This window comes from Aspergillus terreus, genomic scaffold (assembly GCF_000149615.1).
Source record: "Aspergillus terreus NIH2624 scaffold_12 genomic scaffold, whole genome shotgun sequence".
Taxonomy (NCBI): domain Eukaryota; kingdom Fungi; phylum Ascomycota; class Eurotiomycetes; order Eurotiales; family Aspergillaceae; genus Aspergillus; species Aspergillus terreus.
The window spans coordinates 1,419,616-1,434,930 of record NT_165935.1 but is presented as its reverse complement, the minus strand read 5'-3'; the positions used below and the strand labels follow the sequence as shown (position 1 = coordinate 1,434,930).

The 15,315-nt window shown below is 52.7% G+C and overlaps 4 protein-coding genes across 4 annotated transcripts; 1 reads left to right on the top strand and 3 right to left on the bottom strand.

The window, feature by feature from the left end:
- Positions 1 to 378: 378 nt before the first annotated feature.
- ATEG_08489 (uncharacterized protein) lies at positions 379 to 1,772 on the bottom strand (the record flags this gene model as incomplete). Its single annotated transcript, XM_001217627.1, has 2 exons — positions 379 to 1,513; positions 1,720 to 1,772. 2 exons carry the CDS (start codon positions 1,770 to 1,772, stop codon positions 379 to 381), a joined length of 1,188 nt encoding a protein of 395 aa, XP_001217628.1.
- A 1,146-nt stretch (positions 1,773 to 2,918) lies between these two features.
- ATEG_08488 (uncharacterized protein) lies at positions 2,919 to 3,500 on the bottom strand (the record flags this gene model as incomplete). Its single annotated transcript, XM_001217626.1, has 2 exons — positions 2,919 to 3,415; positions 3,443 to 3,500. The coding sequence occupies 2 exons, from the start codon at positions 3,498 to 3,500 to the stop codon at positions 2,919 to 2,921; spliced, it is 555 nt and encodes a 184-aa protein (XP_001217627.1).
- Positions 3,501 to 5,001: 1,501 nt separating this feature from the next.
- Positions 5,002 to 7,629, bottom strand: ATEG_08487 (uncharacterized protein; the record flags this gene model as incomplete). Its single annotated transcript, XM_001217625.1, has 4 exons — positions 5,002 to 5,697; positions 5,893 to 6,127; positions 6,281 to 6,984; positions 7,222 to 7,629. The coding sequence occupies 4 exons, from the start codon at positions 7,627 to 7,629 to the stop codon at positions 5,002 to 5,004; spliced, it is 2,043 nt and encodes a 680-aa protein (XP_001217626.1).
- Positions 7,630 to 11,192: 3,563 nt separating this feature from the next.
- ATEG_08486 (uncharacterized protein) lies at positions 11,193 to 13,721 on the top strand (the record flags this gene model as incomplete). Its single annotated transcript, XM_001217624.1, has 2 exons — positions 11,193 to 11,250; positions 11,302 to 13,721. 2 exons carry the CDS (start codon positions 11,193 to 11,195, stop codon positions 13,719 to 13,721), a joined length of 2,478 nt encoding a protein of 825 aa, XP_001217625.1.
- Between the last annotated feature and the right edge of the window lie 1,594 nt (positions 13,722 to 15,315).

Sequence of the window (15,315 nt, the reverse complement as noted above, 5' to 3'; positions counted from 1 at the left end):
TCTTGCGCGCTCGCCGTGGTTGGGCAGGTTTCCTTACCGAGATCGTAGAAGAACGGCTCGGCAAGAACGTCCTCGTTAACAGCATTCTGCCAGTGTTGTTGCAAAGCCCGTCATGAGATCGGCCAATGTGTCTGCCTTAGTCAGGGTCTTTAGGTTTTTCCCCTCGATTAGAATCTTAAGATCCTGAAACTGGTGGAATCCGGGGCGGTGGGTCGCCTCTAGAATCTGTTCCCAGATTGTGGGAAGCGCCTCGGGAGGAAGAAAGTAGGAAAGCAACTGCTCGCGAGGGGATCGGATCCACTCGCTGGGACCGCATTTCCACTCCCCGGGCGGTCGCGTTCAGCCGGCTATGGTCGAAGCTAGAGGGGTAGTGCTGGATCAGGTCGCCCGGAATAACACCGATTGATGATTGGGAGGAGGATTTCGTCCGTCCATTGCTGTGAAATCCTGGTCTAGCAGACGGCTGGATTGCTGATCTTCCCGGTACAGTCGGGGAAAGAGTAGATACAGAGAGATATCTTCGAATCTAATTAGACGACCAAAGGTATAGTGCGGCACTTGATGGACCGGCCGGCGAACATGGTGGGCCTGCCCGGTTGAGTCGAAATACTGGACTGAAACCGGATCTAGATGCAGGCTGGACTGGAGGTCGGACACCGCCATCTGCGTAGGATGCCATCGGATCCCCCGACGAGCTACCGCCAGACTACTGACAAACCTACCCACGCTATCGATATCAACAGTCACGCCCAAGGAAGGATCGGGACGATGGTCGGCTGCCACGCAGAGATGCGTTGGGGATTCATCGGGCTTGTGAGGATCGATGCCGCAGTAGATCTGTTGTTTTCGTGCCTTGGTGACTTGCTGGGCGAGATTGGACTCGCGGGCCGCGATCGTAGCCGAGCCCAACACATCTGGGAAGTCGCCATCAATGTTAATCTGGTCCACATACTCCCCCAGCCCGGTATGAACCGAATGCGTCTCGTGGTGCGCCACACGGGCCTGCTCATGGCACTCCCGACAACAGCCGTGATGCTGATACAGCTGGTCGGCCAGCGCGCGTGCCAGCGTGCAAATATCCTCGCGATCCTCGGCAGCCGCTGGGGCAGGGCTTCCGGTTTCTAAATTTGATAGATCACCCTCGAGGGGCTCACTGTGCGTTGGTCGGGACTGTTCGGGAAGGTTAGGGGTAGGACTAGCGGCAGGTTCGAGACTGTTGAGCTCTAGAGGCGGCTCGTCAATTAGGATAGAGCTATCTTCGAGCTCCAGAGGAGCTGGATTGGGGCTTAACGGCGGGAGCAACTCTTCCAGTTCATGGGTCACCGACGACGCCGCTATGCCAGGAAGAGAAGCGATCGGGCGTTCACCAGTTGCAGATGGACCGGCCGAGTAGTATTCATCAAAGAAGGTGTTGCGTTTAGCCGCTTGGGCGGCTTGTCGCTGATTTCGTTGTCGTGTTATCTTCGCGGCCTGTCGCTCTTCTGCAGACTGATACTTGGGGGGGCCGACCGCGCTTTCGGGTGGAAGTAGAGTTAAGGGGAGACATAATATCGGAAGAATCACCGAAACCGAAGCCTAAGAGAGGGTAGAGAAAGTAGGCGGCGCTATAAGATAGAGAGATTTCAAGTTCCTTGGTCGTCGAAAGTTGAAATAAGAAAAAGGGGTAACAGGATAAATAGGTCGGTTTCTATTCTGTCTCGAAGATGATCTTAAAACAACATATTATTACAACCTTCCCTAGCCAGGCAACCGATAGCAAGGTTTTCGGACATGACCGAGAGCCTTACACTTTCCTTATAAGTAAAGCAGTGTCAGAATGTGCGAAGTATAGCGGTTGAAAGAAGCAGTGTGTAGTGTGCCAGGAAGTAGAGGTGTTTAGAATATAAAACCAAAATAGGTCTAGTGTTGAGGACAAATCTGAAAGTAGTTTAGTGTTGAGGAATTTAATCGAAAAAGGCTTAGTTTTGAGACGTTAAGTCGAGCGGGATGATTAAGTAATCTTCCACCCGGAAAACCTCAAAAGTTGCCAACTTTGGCTAACGATTCCACGCGAACGGAAGAAGATATTAAAATTCTGATTGAAGGGCAGGATTGTGCATTAGCTACTCTATACCTCAGCGAATTTTTACATGGCATCGACGTTGTTGGGGCTCTAAGTCTAGTCGGCAAACACCCTATGGCTACCTGGAGGCGGTTGGTTACAGCTTGGATCTCGGCCGCCTACTACTAGACTAGATAGAGTAGATAGACGATGAGCGTGGGCTAGCCCTTTAACTTCGTGGCGCGCTAGAAGAACCGTCGGGTTAATAATATAGTTAGAAGGAGAGGGAGGTCCTAGGGAAGGGTTCCCTAGCAGCTACCTGTCTCCACGCAGAAGGGAGCAGAGGGCGACTCACATACATAATGTAGGCTATAACCATCTACGTTTTGCCTAGGCCGACCATGTCTGCCAGGATACAGCCTAATAGCAGAGGATTCTCGCGAAACTGAGCCAGGGCATAGATAGCCACCGGCTGCCAGAAGCGTAGCGCGGTGTTGATGCGTATAGCTGGCAACTTAGGGATATCAGGGTTTTAGATACCGAGGGCCTTATAGGTCTCGTCGTGGTTCTCGCGCTGTAGGTCGAGATTATCAAGCCAGCTCTGATGCTCTTGGGTAATAGCGATAGATTCGGCGGTGGGCTGGATAAGCGTCAGACAACTATTGGGTGCCTCCGCGTGGGCGTCGGCGATGGTCTCGGCCGTATAATAGGCGAGGGTCAGGGTGTCGATCTCCTAACCTGTAGGCTGGTAGATTAAGTAGGTCTGGGCCGTCGCTATAAGGAGCTTGAAGGAGATCAATGCTTTCTCGTCGGCCTCGTCTGGGAGTTTATCTTTAGCTGGCAGTTTATCAGTCGCGGCTTCGGCGGGGTCCGTCTCTTAGACAAGTAGTGTTTCAACCTGCCGAAGACAGAGTTCGATAAAGTGAAATTGCCAGTAGGGCTCGTTCAGATCTGGTATCTGCGAGACGGGCTGCAGGGTTTGTTTGGTCGCGGGGATGAGCTCGTCGCGCCAGTTGCGCGGAGAAGGCTGTTTCGGTGGTTTACTAGGTGTCTCGGCCTCGGAGGCGGTCGCCAACATGGATCGCCCGGGTAAGGGCGTGCGGATAGGAGCGTCCACGGGGTCTGTAGGAGCTAATTTCTTATTCTTAGCGCGGGTTCTTCTCTTGCGCGAAGGGCCGGTGGAACGTTTAGAACCAGCGGGCGGCTTGGGGTGGGCGGCAGTGGGACCAGAAGAGGGGGGTCCTGAGGAAGGCTTCTGCAGGGTCTCCGTCTGCAGGGCAGGATCGGCAGGGGGAGCCGTCGCCTCAGGCGCAGGAGAGAGAGGGGGAAGAGGAGGGGGATTCTTGATCGTGTCGCGAATCTTCTCTCGGATCTCTTAGTTAAGGTCTAGGTTGCTCATACCTTTCTCGACGCGGGAGAGGGCAAAGTCCTGCCGGACCAGACGGATCACGGCCCACATGATCTTTTCCTTTCTCTCCAAGGGCACGTTCTTCCGGTAAAAGAGGCCTTCAATGTTCTAGGTATTCGCGGCCACGAGACCGGTTAAACAGCGGGCAAGATAGTCGGCTTTGTCCCATTTGCTGCGGTCGGCAAACGGGTTGACATACCGGATGTCGCCGCTGTTCGTGGCGGCATGGATACGGAGGACGATGGTGGAGAACGATTCGCCGCGGCTGGTGTCTCCCTGGAGCTAGGCGGGGAGGACGGAATCAAAGTATAGCTGGAGAAAATATGGGCAGAAAAGGTGCGTCCTTGCCTATGTCTTGAGCTCGGACACGCTGCTTACTGTCTCCAGAGCGTCGCAGACGCCTTTCCAGGATAATATCTCGGTCACGTCGAACCCGGCAAGGTTCGATTCTTCTGCCAGATCTTGGAGTTGATCGTTGTCGTTGTTAAGTAGCTGGTTAACGAGGTCCTCGTCAGACGAGGCGTCGCTGGACGACATCGTGCAGGGTGTGGTAGAGGTAAATGTGGGGGTGGAGGTGAGGGTAGAGGGTAGAGGTGAAGAGCAATGTGGAGGGAAAGGTCGAGGTAGAGGTGAGGTCCTGGGAAAGGCTTCCTGAGGAGCTGGGGGGGAAGAGAAGAAGGGGAGGTGTAGAGAAGAAGAAGAGGGAGGGCTAATTTATACGTTGGGCGACTGGGAATCCTTTTCCAGGACCTTCCATATGGTAGATCCCATGGCGATACAAACGTGCTCGCGCAAAGGCTAGTTGTAGTGAAGAGGGGGGTCTACCAAGCGGCATCTTCCTCAACTACCGGATCATCCTGTCCGGAGGCTTCCATTGATATGGCGGGCGAGGGGATAACAAAGGACAACTTCTAAGACCATTGTTAGGGCCGGCAGCCGTGTCTTGGTTGTCGATACACCCTGGTCAATCCATCGCATAAACAAAGCCCTGTCTGTAGGGTAAAGGGGCGTTGCGGAAGAGTCCCACGTGTCAATTCTATGATGATTGAATTAGCTAGCCCTGCCTAGGTAGGAAGACGGTCCGCCAGGGCACGCCGACAATGGGCTTATAGGCGCGCCATTGAGACGCCGTCGCCGGGATATTCGCCGATACCTCTGAGTGATCTTGGTCTCGTTGCTGGCGTAAAAACCCCTTATTATACGCACTCACTGGTGTCACATTTTAGGGGAGAGGGTAGAAGTGGTGGGTCCGAATAAACTCGCCCTGCAGCGGCGGCTCGTCCCGCACCCGATCGATCAGCCACCATATCGTGGGGTCATCCTACGGTTTCCACCCCTCCTATTCGGGGCTCTAAAGGATTCTGCGAAACCCATTCCTAAATATCTGAGAATGATATATCTAGGAGGTCCAGAGGAAGGCTTCCTCGGGAGAACCCCCATCCTGACTGATATGATTATTCCATAGTAATATATATATCTATACATGTAAGCGACTATCACCTGGCGTATTTCAGAAATAAAAAGAAAAAAGAGAAAAGTATTACTTGGGAGCCTAGTCCTTCTCCATTTCGATGGAGATGTAGGTCCGCTTCGCCCTTGCACCCTCTGGCGGATCCTCTGCAGGACGCTTCCGCGGTCCCAGGGAGACCGCAAAGCCCAAAAACTGATGCCACTCGCGGCTGATCGCCCGATACTGCCGTCGCCGTTCTTCCACGTGGCCGGGCGCTTCCTGCAGACCCCGCGCGTACACGGTCCCCGCCGCCCAGGTTCCATGGCTGGCCTGCTCGTCAAACGCGGCCGAATCCGTGCCATAGTCCCGCTTGAACCCGCCGCATTTGAGATGAACACGCGAGATGGCGATGGCGGCATGCCGATAGGAGGCAACGTTCAGCTTCGTCTGCAGGTGAATCGCCGCCTCGCGTTGCAGGACGGTCCGCAGTCGGCTCGGGTCCCAGGTGCCCTCCGTCGCCTTGGGCCAGAGGAACGACGACCGCGGGCCCGTCGATCGGTGGGTGAGTCGCTGGATCGCCTGCCAGAAAGGCAGGATTAACCAGAGATAGTAGACCAGGAGCTCGCTGATCGGCTTGGGCAGGTACCGGTGGATGATCTTTGTGGAGTTGCTGATCGAATACCCCTTGTGGTAGGAGGTCACCGTGCTTACCAGCCCATGTTTAATGAAGATGTTCCGGTGGCGTCCGTGGAGGGTATTGCTATGCCGGAGGCTGATGAGCTCGGTCTCCCGTCCCGGCTGCCCGGCGGTGACATGAACGAGCAGCAGCAGTCGCTCCAGGAACCAGTCTATCTGCTGGAGATACCGATCGACCGCGGCCGGCCGCTAGACGACCTGGGAGTCACTGGATCGAATGTCGAGGAATTCGGCCCGCAGCCAGTCCGTAGTTAAGACCCGATCTATCAGCCATCGCTTGCCGGAGGGGCCCAGTACTTTCCCGTTCCTGGGGTGCTGCAGGAAGTTCCATCCGCGCGTGTTGTTGACCGGATCATCCTGCAGCTGCTCCAGGGGCAAGACGGGGACGATCTGCCCTCGCGTTTCCTCGTTATGGAGGAGGAAGAGGTTCTCCAGGCTCTGTTGCGCGAGCTCTATCTGGGTGCGGACGAAATCGCGGAGGCCGGTCATACTCAGGCGGAGATCGCGGTAGCTGAGGGTCTGCTCATCGTCGCTCTAATAGATATAGCTGAGGCTGGTCGTGCTGTTCTGGATCTTCTTGCCGTAGGTCCGGAGGCGGGCAATCCAGCCAAAGGGGGCCTGGACCCTAAAGAGAAGAAACCGGGGTCGCATGTCCTCTAAGGCGTCCGTCGGGTAGGCCACGGACCCACGCTCCGCTAGAGCGACCGCCTGTTCCGCAACGAGTATCTGCGCGATCTTCACCAGCCCCGAGAGGTAGTGGGTGTAGGAGTACGGATCCCGGAACGTCCGGCGCTGGGGGTCGATCCCAAGAACGGCGAGGAAGCCCACTAGGGCACTCTCGTAGAGCTCTCCCTTTAAGGGGTGGTCCAACAGGGCGATCGACAGGTCCAGGCAGGCCCGGTCGAGCCTCTCCTGCTCAGCCAGGCTGGCAGCTGTGGCTGCAGTGGCAGCGGCGGCGGCGGCGGTCGTTGTGGCTGTGGTTGTTCTTGTTCGCCGGAGTAGCCGGGTCCCGGCTTCGACCATCCGGTCCAACGCCGCGAGCTGGGCCGACGTGAATTGATGGCGGAGCAGGACCGTCTGGTCCGGGCGGCTCGTCCGGTAGATAAAGCAGATCAGCCGCTGCCACACCCGCCGGTAGGACGCGTAGGTCGTCGGCTTCAGGTGGATCTGGATCGGTCGATCCCAGATTTTGGGTCGTTGTGTGAGGAAGGTATTGATGGTGACCTGATCGAACTCATTGATGCGGCGGTCCTTGATCGTCCGGTAGGACCGCTGGATGAGCCGCTCGACGCTCTCGGCGAGCAGGACGAGCAGAGGCTCTTGACCGGGGTCTGGAAGAGCGCTGAGGTCGGCCGCTGCCGCCAGATTACAGGTCCCTAGGTACTCCGGCTATCGGGTCAGCTCCAGCTAGGGCGAGATCTCGGTCGCATGTTTCTTCGGGGGGATCTGCTGGGTCTGCCTCTCTTCATCCTCGAGATCCTGCTTAAGGGCCTCCTCAACCTGGGCGCGGATGAACTCGGCCGGGGTTAGCGCCTGTGCCTGCTGAGCCCGCTTGGCTTGCGCACGCGGGGTGACGGCGAAGAAACTACTGCCCGCGGCCGCAGGAAAGAACCGCTGGCAGCTCACCGGCTGTCCCCGGTAGAGAGCTTCCAGCTCCTGGGAGCGGGCGGTCGTACATTGACGGCCAACCGGTCGGCCCAGTTCGGGATGGGTCTTCCGGATATGGTTGAAAAGGACTCTGGGGGCTCGGACGATATAGCGGCACCGAGGGCACTGATACCCGGTGTATACCGGCAGGTGTGGGATCGGCGGGCTTCCAGCATCGGGGTAGATGCAGGGCTCTCGGGTCGGGTCCAGCCAGGGCCGTTTGGACATTCGCTGGTAGGTGTCTTGTCGGAGGGCCCCAGTGGTCGCAGTGGGATGGGTGGAGTGACGTGTCCGGAGGTGTTCCTGCAGATGCCTCGGTGGAACCGCGAACTGGCAGGGCTTACAGATCCAGACCCGAGAGGGTTCGTAATAGGTAAAGAGATCCATTAAGAGGGGATAGCTAGATAGGTGATAGAGAGGCCTAAGAATGTGACTCTGTATAGATAGAACAGAAGATAGAAGTGTTTTCGATTAGAAGAAAGACAATTTACTATTATTTACGCTATTCACGCGTCGGTGACGCGCGGAAACGCGTAGTAGTAGATTTATTAATATATTTAAATATAGCGCCTACGGAAGGGTGCTTCCTGAGGAAGGTTTCCTCGATAAGAGCTATAGGGAAGGCACAGTATAACTATAGTATAGTAACAGTATAGTATAGTGAATAGTCAATAGTGAATAGTAAGTAATAAGGATAAGTAAGGCACGGTAAAGGGGGTTGTTGCGGGCACGCACTCTGGTGGACGGGAGCACGCCGGAACATCAAAATTGGGCCAATCAGACGGCGAGAAAAAGCAGCGAGGGCACGATGGCTTTGGCCATAGAGTGTAGGGCTTCGACGCCTAAGACCGGAACATATAAGACTGCGTGATACCGGTAGTAGACTATTCATCCACCGTGTGGCATAACCCCCTCAAGGATAAGACACACCTGCTGTAGCTGGCTACCATCTAGCGAGCTGCTCTACTTCGCATCCTTTCCGCTTTCCGGACAGTTTCAACACAAGCACTAGAGGTGGAATCTTACATACTGCTAACTTAACTACGTCTGAAGGAACGCGCCCAGCTCGTAGCGGCTTATCTTAGTACGGTGCCGAAGCACCGCCTAATACACGATGTAATGGCACGAGCAAGAACCCACAGCACATATACCGGACACCATTGCTACTTCCCACTGACTAAAGCGTTAAAAATAATAGACCTCCGCCGTCTACAAGCCCTAGAGATAATTAACCCGAAGCCCTTAGCACCGTGGCGAGAATAAGCCTTTACTAAGATCGAGATCGAACCTGACCGGGAACAAGCTAAGAAGAACGCCGCGGCCAGATAAAATATATAAGGAATCACGGTCTTCTCCGATGTATCTAGCTAATAGAGCTATTTAGGAGCTGCAGCTGTAGCCCTTAACAAGGAACTGTAGATGTCAGAGTTAAGATAAATCAGCATTAGATCAATAGAATATTAGTCGGTCTACGCGGCAGAGCTTATGGCGATCTACTATACTATTAGCCTGGTCTATTAAATAACGCGGAAGAGAGAAGGTAGTTTATATCGAGTCGAATACCCAGCAACCATTCTCAATAACAGCATGTCAGCACTGCAGGCAATCCAAAGCCTGTCCAATAAGTCAGGCCAGCGAATTACCCGAGCCATACTGCAGGCAGCCTTGGAAATAAAAGCACGAGGGATCCCGATTCGCCTCTAATAGGTTCCAGGGCATTGTGACCGTCCTAGCAACGACGAGGCTAACTAGCTATCCAGAGAAGCTGTAGGCCCGAGAAAGATGCACCCCTTTTAACATTTCCTTTCCTAGGAGAAGGGGTTTACCCGCAAAAAAATTCTAAGCAAGTAGAAGGAACAGTAGACCAAATCTTCAAAGGCAGAGCATCTCCGCCAAATCAACCAAACTCTACCTGCAATTCGTACCCAACGACTCTACGGATTGCTCCCCCGGAACCAAGCATATCTACTCACATAACTACGGAGGGGTCACTCTTGGCTGGCGACATATGAGAAACAACATAGTTTCCAGGACGATGATAGATGTATCTGCGGAGCTCGAGACCGTAAACTACATGCTAGTAGACTGCCCGAAACTCAGAGACCTGCGACAATAATTACGCAAGAAGATCAGAGCCGCATGTAGCAACATCTCAACTATGCTAGGAGGGCAACAAGGTAAGGAAGATAAGATACCAGACGCTGAACAAGACAGCAGCATCCTTGGGGCTGTACTGGACTTTGCAGACGCGTCCCAGAGGTTTCGAAGTCATACGCCACGGGGGCCACAGAACAGAACACCAGGCAAGTAGGCCAACATAGGCCTCGACGAGGCTCCAAATTCATCTGAAAAGTAATGGTTCAATGTATATAAGGCATTATATAGTGAGATAGGTGAGGGAGATCCTGCATATCGCCGATGTCGGCAAGGGGTCAGCGTATGAATTCACACACTCTCTCTCTGTAGAAGAGGATACGGACCGTCGCCATTATAATGTCCCAACAGCCTTCGAGCTGCTATTATTCCTGGCGGCGAGGAGGATAATGGCCGGCGTACGTTTCGAGATATTGCCTTAACCTACGCCGGCCCGGAATCAGGCAATGTATGAAGCAAATTGACCCTGACCTACGGGGAATCGAACGACCAAGGGCATGGTCAGATTGAGGTTCCGCGCCGGGAGCCCGCTGATTGGCTGTCTCTACTGGCAATGAATTACTGATTGCTTTTTTCGTGAAGGATACTATTTCGGGAAGTGCATAATGGTGATCAGCGGAATTCTGTCTGCACCGCCGCGCTCGGCATTCCGGCGATGACCTCGAGGATATCTGGAAGGAAAGTGTCACAGCCTTGCATGCGTCCAATTTGCCTCTCTACTCTGCTCTAACGTTAAACCGAGAGTCTTCACAAATATCCTATTGGTAGCTTAATGTAGATTATCTAAAGCGTCTGTATCACGTATCTTTTGGTTCTTTTCCTTTCCTTGAGAGAAGAGTGCCAGCGAATAATGCCACCCTTCGAAGTAGGCGGAAAGGGGCCATCGAAAAGCTAACCTGCTGCATTAACCACATTTAGGGCAAGCGCCGGTCTCTACATATGATAGCCCAGGTCCCCTTAGTGGCTGAGCAAAGTTTCCCATGAGTGCTCGGACTTTATTCCCACCGATAGTGCTCCTGGCCGCTCGAAGATTGCCTCTCTCTGTAGCGTCATGGCGCAGACGGCTTGATGGATCCTTGAGCGGCTTCGGCCCATGTTGGAGATGGCAATCGGCAGTGTTTTGCATTCGGGTAGTTGACGCGAATCTATAGGTGTCTAGACATAGGGAAGGCGTAGATTTACGGATAGCGCTGCCCCAGCCAATTTACCTGTCTTCCCTGTGGGTTATATCAACATCACAAACTTGTCTTCCTTGAAGTAGGATTAACCCGGCCAACGACGGCGTGTACCTGACGAGGCTGAGCAGACACTATTTAAAGGAGCGGTCTGGAGGGGTATCAAACATCTAACCTATCAGGACCTGTGCATTTCAAGATAACTTCGCTTGAAGCAAGGTCGTAAGTGTGTGGGTACAGTGACTTCGTATCAGGCGACTTCGTATATTGCTGTTTAGTAGGACTTAGAACAGAATCAGAAATTCTAAATAAACAGACCCACTAGGGAATCTGACCATGTGAAGCCAAGGACGACCCCCTGATCCTCTATTTGTGGAAATAAAACCCTTCTATTCGCGTGGGCTATGGAGCCATCGTCGATCCCACTGCTACCTACACAGGCTAGACAGGCTTACAATAAATATCAGTTCACCATATAACGACCTGACGCCTCCTCTGTGGCTATGATGGATTTTTTTATGAGCTGTCTGCGAAAGATAAGAGGCCTTGAAGCCAACAAGGTATCAGCACACGGGACTACACTATTTTTATGCCTTATAAATATACATATATACTTCGGCCATGCCAGAACTCACGGTAGGGTTTGTGTCTGGTATCATTGCAGCTGGGGTGTTCGTGAGTACGTTGTGATGGTCTACTGAACATGATCCACCAGTGTAACATACAATAGGCCGAATTCTGATCCCCCATGTCATCAGCTTGATCGTTGTTGGTCAACTTCCAGATGAAAATTCAATCGTCTCGTGGTCCGTTGTCAGTCGTCTGATCCAGTCGTCCTCTTGGCCAATGCTCCTGCGTACAGATACAGCCGCCAGCACCGGAGTGGGGAGAAGGATAGAGATATACACTTGGCTCCAGTTTATCGCGCTCGTCCTCGTCGCCATCGCTGGGATAGTAACTCCCCTGGGTTTATACGACACGGTTATGCCTCAGGACATCCCCACGTTGACCGCCTTTCACTACGTTCGTGACACCTCAGCCTTCGGGAAGGCTACACCTCCAAGGGACGGCTATCGGTCAATCCGCATGTGCTATACGGACGGTATCTCCAACACGTCGCTCAACGGCTGCCCCGGGGCGCCAGCCAATCTGACTCAGACCAATGATGACATAACCGAAAATTTCTCAGTCTGGCCAAACAGAATCAACTTGTTTACCAGCGGAGATGTGCCTCCTACCGTTGCGAGTTTGTTTGACATCCAATGGCGGTCATTTCGCGTATCACGGCAACCGTCCGGAAGTTATGGACCACTCGGAAATGAGTTTTCGGAAGGTTACTATCGCCAAATCTCACAGTTAATTCTGGAAGATGACCTACTTGCGGTGGAAGGGCTGATTGTTGATACTAAAACCGGCCGTGTCGGTTTTCGCAATCACACGGTTCCAGTTGACGCTTTGGAGGGTGCAGAGTGGATGGAGGATATCCTGTTCATCGAGCCCGAGACACGCTGCGTGAACACCAACTTGACCCTGGACTATAAATATCAAACAAACGATACGGGCTCGGATGAATTTGTGGATCGGGAACTGGTCGACCATGGCGGGTTCACCAATCTTTCGCATGACAGGCCTACCCTCGACCCGGGCAACTTTCAAGTCAACCCGGCACTGCAGGACCGTGCATACAGAGCAGCGTGGAGTCATAACATGTTCCTGATGCAGTATTTCAATATAACAACGAACGGGTCGGATGGATCGGTACCCTTTGCGTACATGAACTCCAATGTCGGCAAGCGGTTCCCCCTCAAGTTTAACCGTGGAGAATTTGGAGTCTCTCTGAGCACATCCACCATACAGACGTCTACTGATTACGGAGCGGTGATTACAGGGTCCAACCTAAGCATAGCGGCCACGACAGGTCCAAATCCTTTCAACGTTACTGGAAACGACGCTTTCCAAATTGGTCGAGAGGCGTGCCAGTACCCTTCATATTTCGCCCGATCCAACATGTCGTTTGTGGCTGCGGAGTGTGGGTTGGTATTCGCTGCTCCGCAGAGGACCGACGGGGGGAATGCCCTGTTTCCAGACGCCAACAGTAGATGGAGCACCCCGATATATTCCTGCGCAGCTGGGACCAAGGCAGCCATTCGCGAGGTCAAATTCCACTACAATGGAACTGGTGGGTTGGAGAAGCTGGTTATTCAAAGCATCAATGAGAAGGCATACTCGAATCCCTCCGAAATGCCTCTTTGGGGTGTTGAACGAAATCAGAACTACACACTCTATAATGTGCGACCGCTCTGGGGAATAGTGTCTCCTGAGACAATCACCGGTGACGATATCTCTGTGGTTCAGCGGGACCATCTTTGGCTACCAGGGTTTCCAGACATAGTAAGCCTCGAACCGGTTATAGCGAACGGAGAACCAAACATGCCAGGGAATTTATTCTATGCGAGAGCGCTGCAGGATCTCTTTCGCATCCAACTGGGTGGGCTCTCTCCTGAAGCCTTAATGGCGTACACGGGCAAGCTGGACCTGGCTCTCTACGCCCGGTGGCTAGAGCTCTCCGCCTCATCCACGGGCACTGAGAAATTACTCAACCAGGTCTGGACCGACCTGGCTGCAAACTCGGTTATCGGTACTCGGGGCTGGCATAGCGGGCCCCGACCCTCTCTTCGCTGGAACGGTGTGCCCGAACGGGACAAAACAATACCTACACCGAGCGTGCCTGTTGTCCTTTGGTCGAGAAGGATCCGCTACCATATCCAATATGCTGTCCCCGCGTTCATTACGCTGGGAATAATTGTTGCCCTGATTGGGTTGACTGTGTTCCTTTTGGTCTCCAGACGAACTGGCCTGAGGCAGTTGCGTCGGTATCTTGCCATAACCTCCCCCGGTCGCATTCTTGGGCTTTCCCAGGCTCTTGACCAGGAAGTCAGCCATCTTACATCCACCAAGAATTGGATCCAACAAGTTGGCATACATCGTGTTAACTTGCCGGCACGAATGGCAAGAAGTGTGCCTTTACAGTCTGTTACCCTGTCATCGACCTCGCTCAACGAGCAAGCACCGGTCTTCGACCCAAGTCTCACTGATCTCGACATCGACGAGATGTATATATATGATAGAGTAGGCGATAGACCGTCTTAAATATTGATTCCCGAAAGCAAGTAGTGGAAGCAACCTCATGTGACCGTCTCATCCTTTCCTTCTCTTCTGTAGATCACCTGAAATGCGGACGGAATTATGGCAATCACTGGATAACATATTACCCGAATCTAGCCCATTCTTTCTCTTCCTCAAACTCCTTTTACAGAGTACTAAGTTACCGGATAAACAGGCAACATCTATGCAGGACGCACTGCAACAAACGACTACTCTCTCAGCAGACAACTGCTTTTAATGTCATGTGTCATAATTCACATGGATAGGAGCTCCGCTCAGCGCTCAACACCAAGTTGTGTATAGAAAGACTTCCATCAGAAGAACGGGGAAGCTTGGAAGCCAGAAAGTTCCGGGCTCGCACCCCAGGCCTCTAACTGCCAAAGAACGAAGATTTTGGAAGTTCCAATTGTGTCTCCAGATGGCCGGTACGTTGCACCATACTTTAAATGCATGGAGAGCCGGAAGATCTGTAACCTCTTGAAGAATGTGATGAAGGATTTCCTTGTCAAGACGACTTTCAATGCTGTTCACGCTTAGGCGGCCGTTTGAGCCGCAGTATGGCCGGAAGGGCATCAAGCGTACCTGAGATACTTGATGTTCACCAATCGGACCAGTAGATCTATCATTTGAAACCGCACGCCAGATTTACACTTTAGGATTTGTAAAGTCGAAGCCCATGTTGTCAAAATATTCTGTGCACGATGCGGATGCAACGCTCTATTCCATAGGCTCAAATCGTGCCTACTCCCTAGGCTTGAATCCAGCGGACGTCCGCTGGATTCCTACGCCCGCTGATTGGTTCATTTCCGACGTTCGGCCGTGCTCCCGCCGCCCGCGTGCGTGGCCCGAAGGCCCCCCCCCCCAAACAAACACCTTTTTCTCCAGCGTCCTAAAGGTCTTGGCGAAACGCAGTTCAGTCTTTTTATCTATATTATTACCTTACGATATAGTATATAACTGACCTGAGCGCACGTGCTCACTGCTGCATGAACTCCGCACTTGCTTATCATGAACATATCTTTTCCCCTTCACGCATTCTAATTATACATACGCATCACTGCTCATTGCATTTGGTGTAACAACACCCCTTTCTTATAGTAATCTACTTTACGATCATGGATCCTTTTTCTATAGCCGTCGGCTGCGTTTCGCTCTTAGACGTAATCACTAGATTGTCACTTTCAGTGACGGATTTCATTATTAATTTCCGTGACGCTCGGGCAGACCTGGCAACGATGGCTCATAAGCTCTCAGATCTAAACCTAAACGTCCAGATCCTAAAAGCCGATACTAAAAGAAAACCGTTATACGAAGTACCTAGGATCTCCGCTAATATATCTGTGAAGTTATGGAGCACTATAAGACGGACCTAACGACCTTCGAGACGTTACTAAAGGGATATGAAAATGAAGGCCTAAATAGGGTTAAATGGGCGATCTCTGGCAGAATCGAGGCCTAGAAAATACGCACGTTGCTTGCGGCATATAAAGCGGCGCTTAATCTAGCTGCTGAGACAGTATCGCTGTGAGTTAAGCCCAAAATCCCAGATACATCCCCCTTTAGAAGAGTATGCTGATAT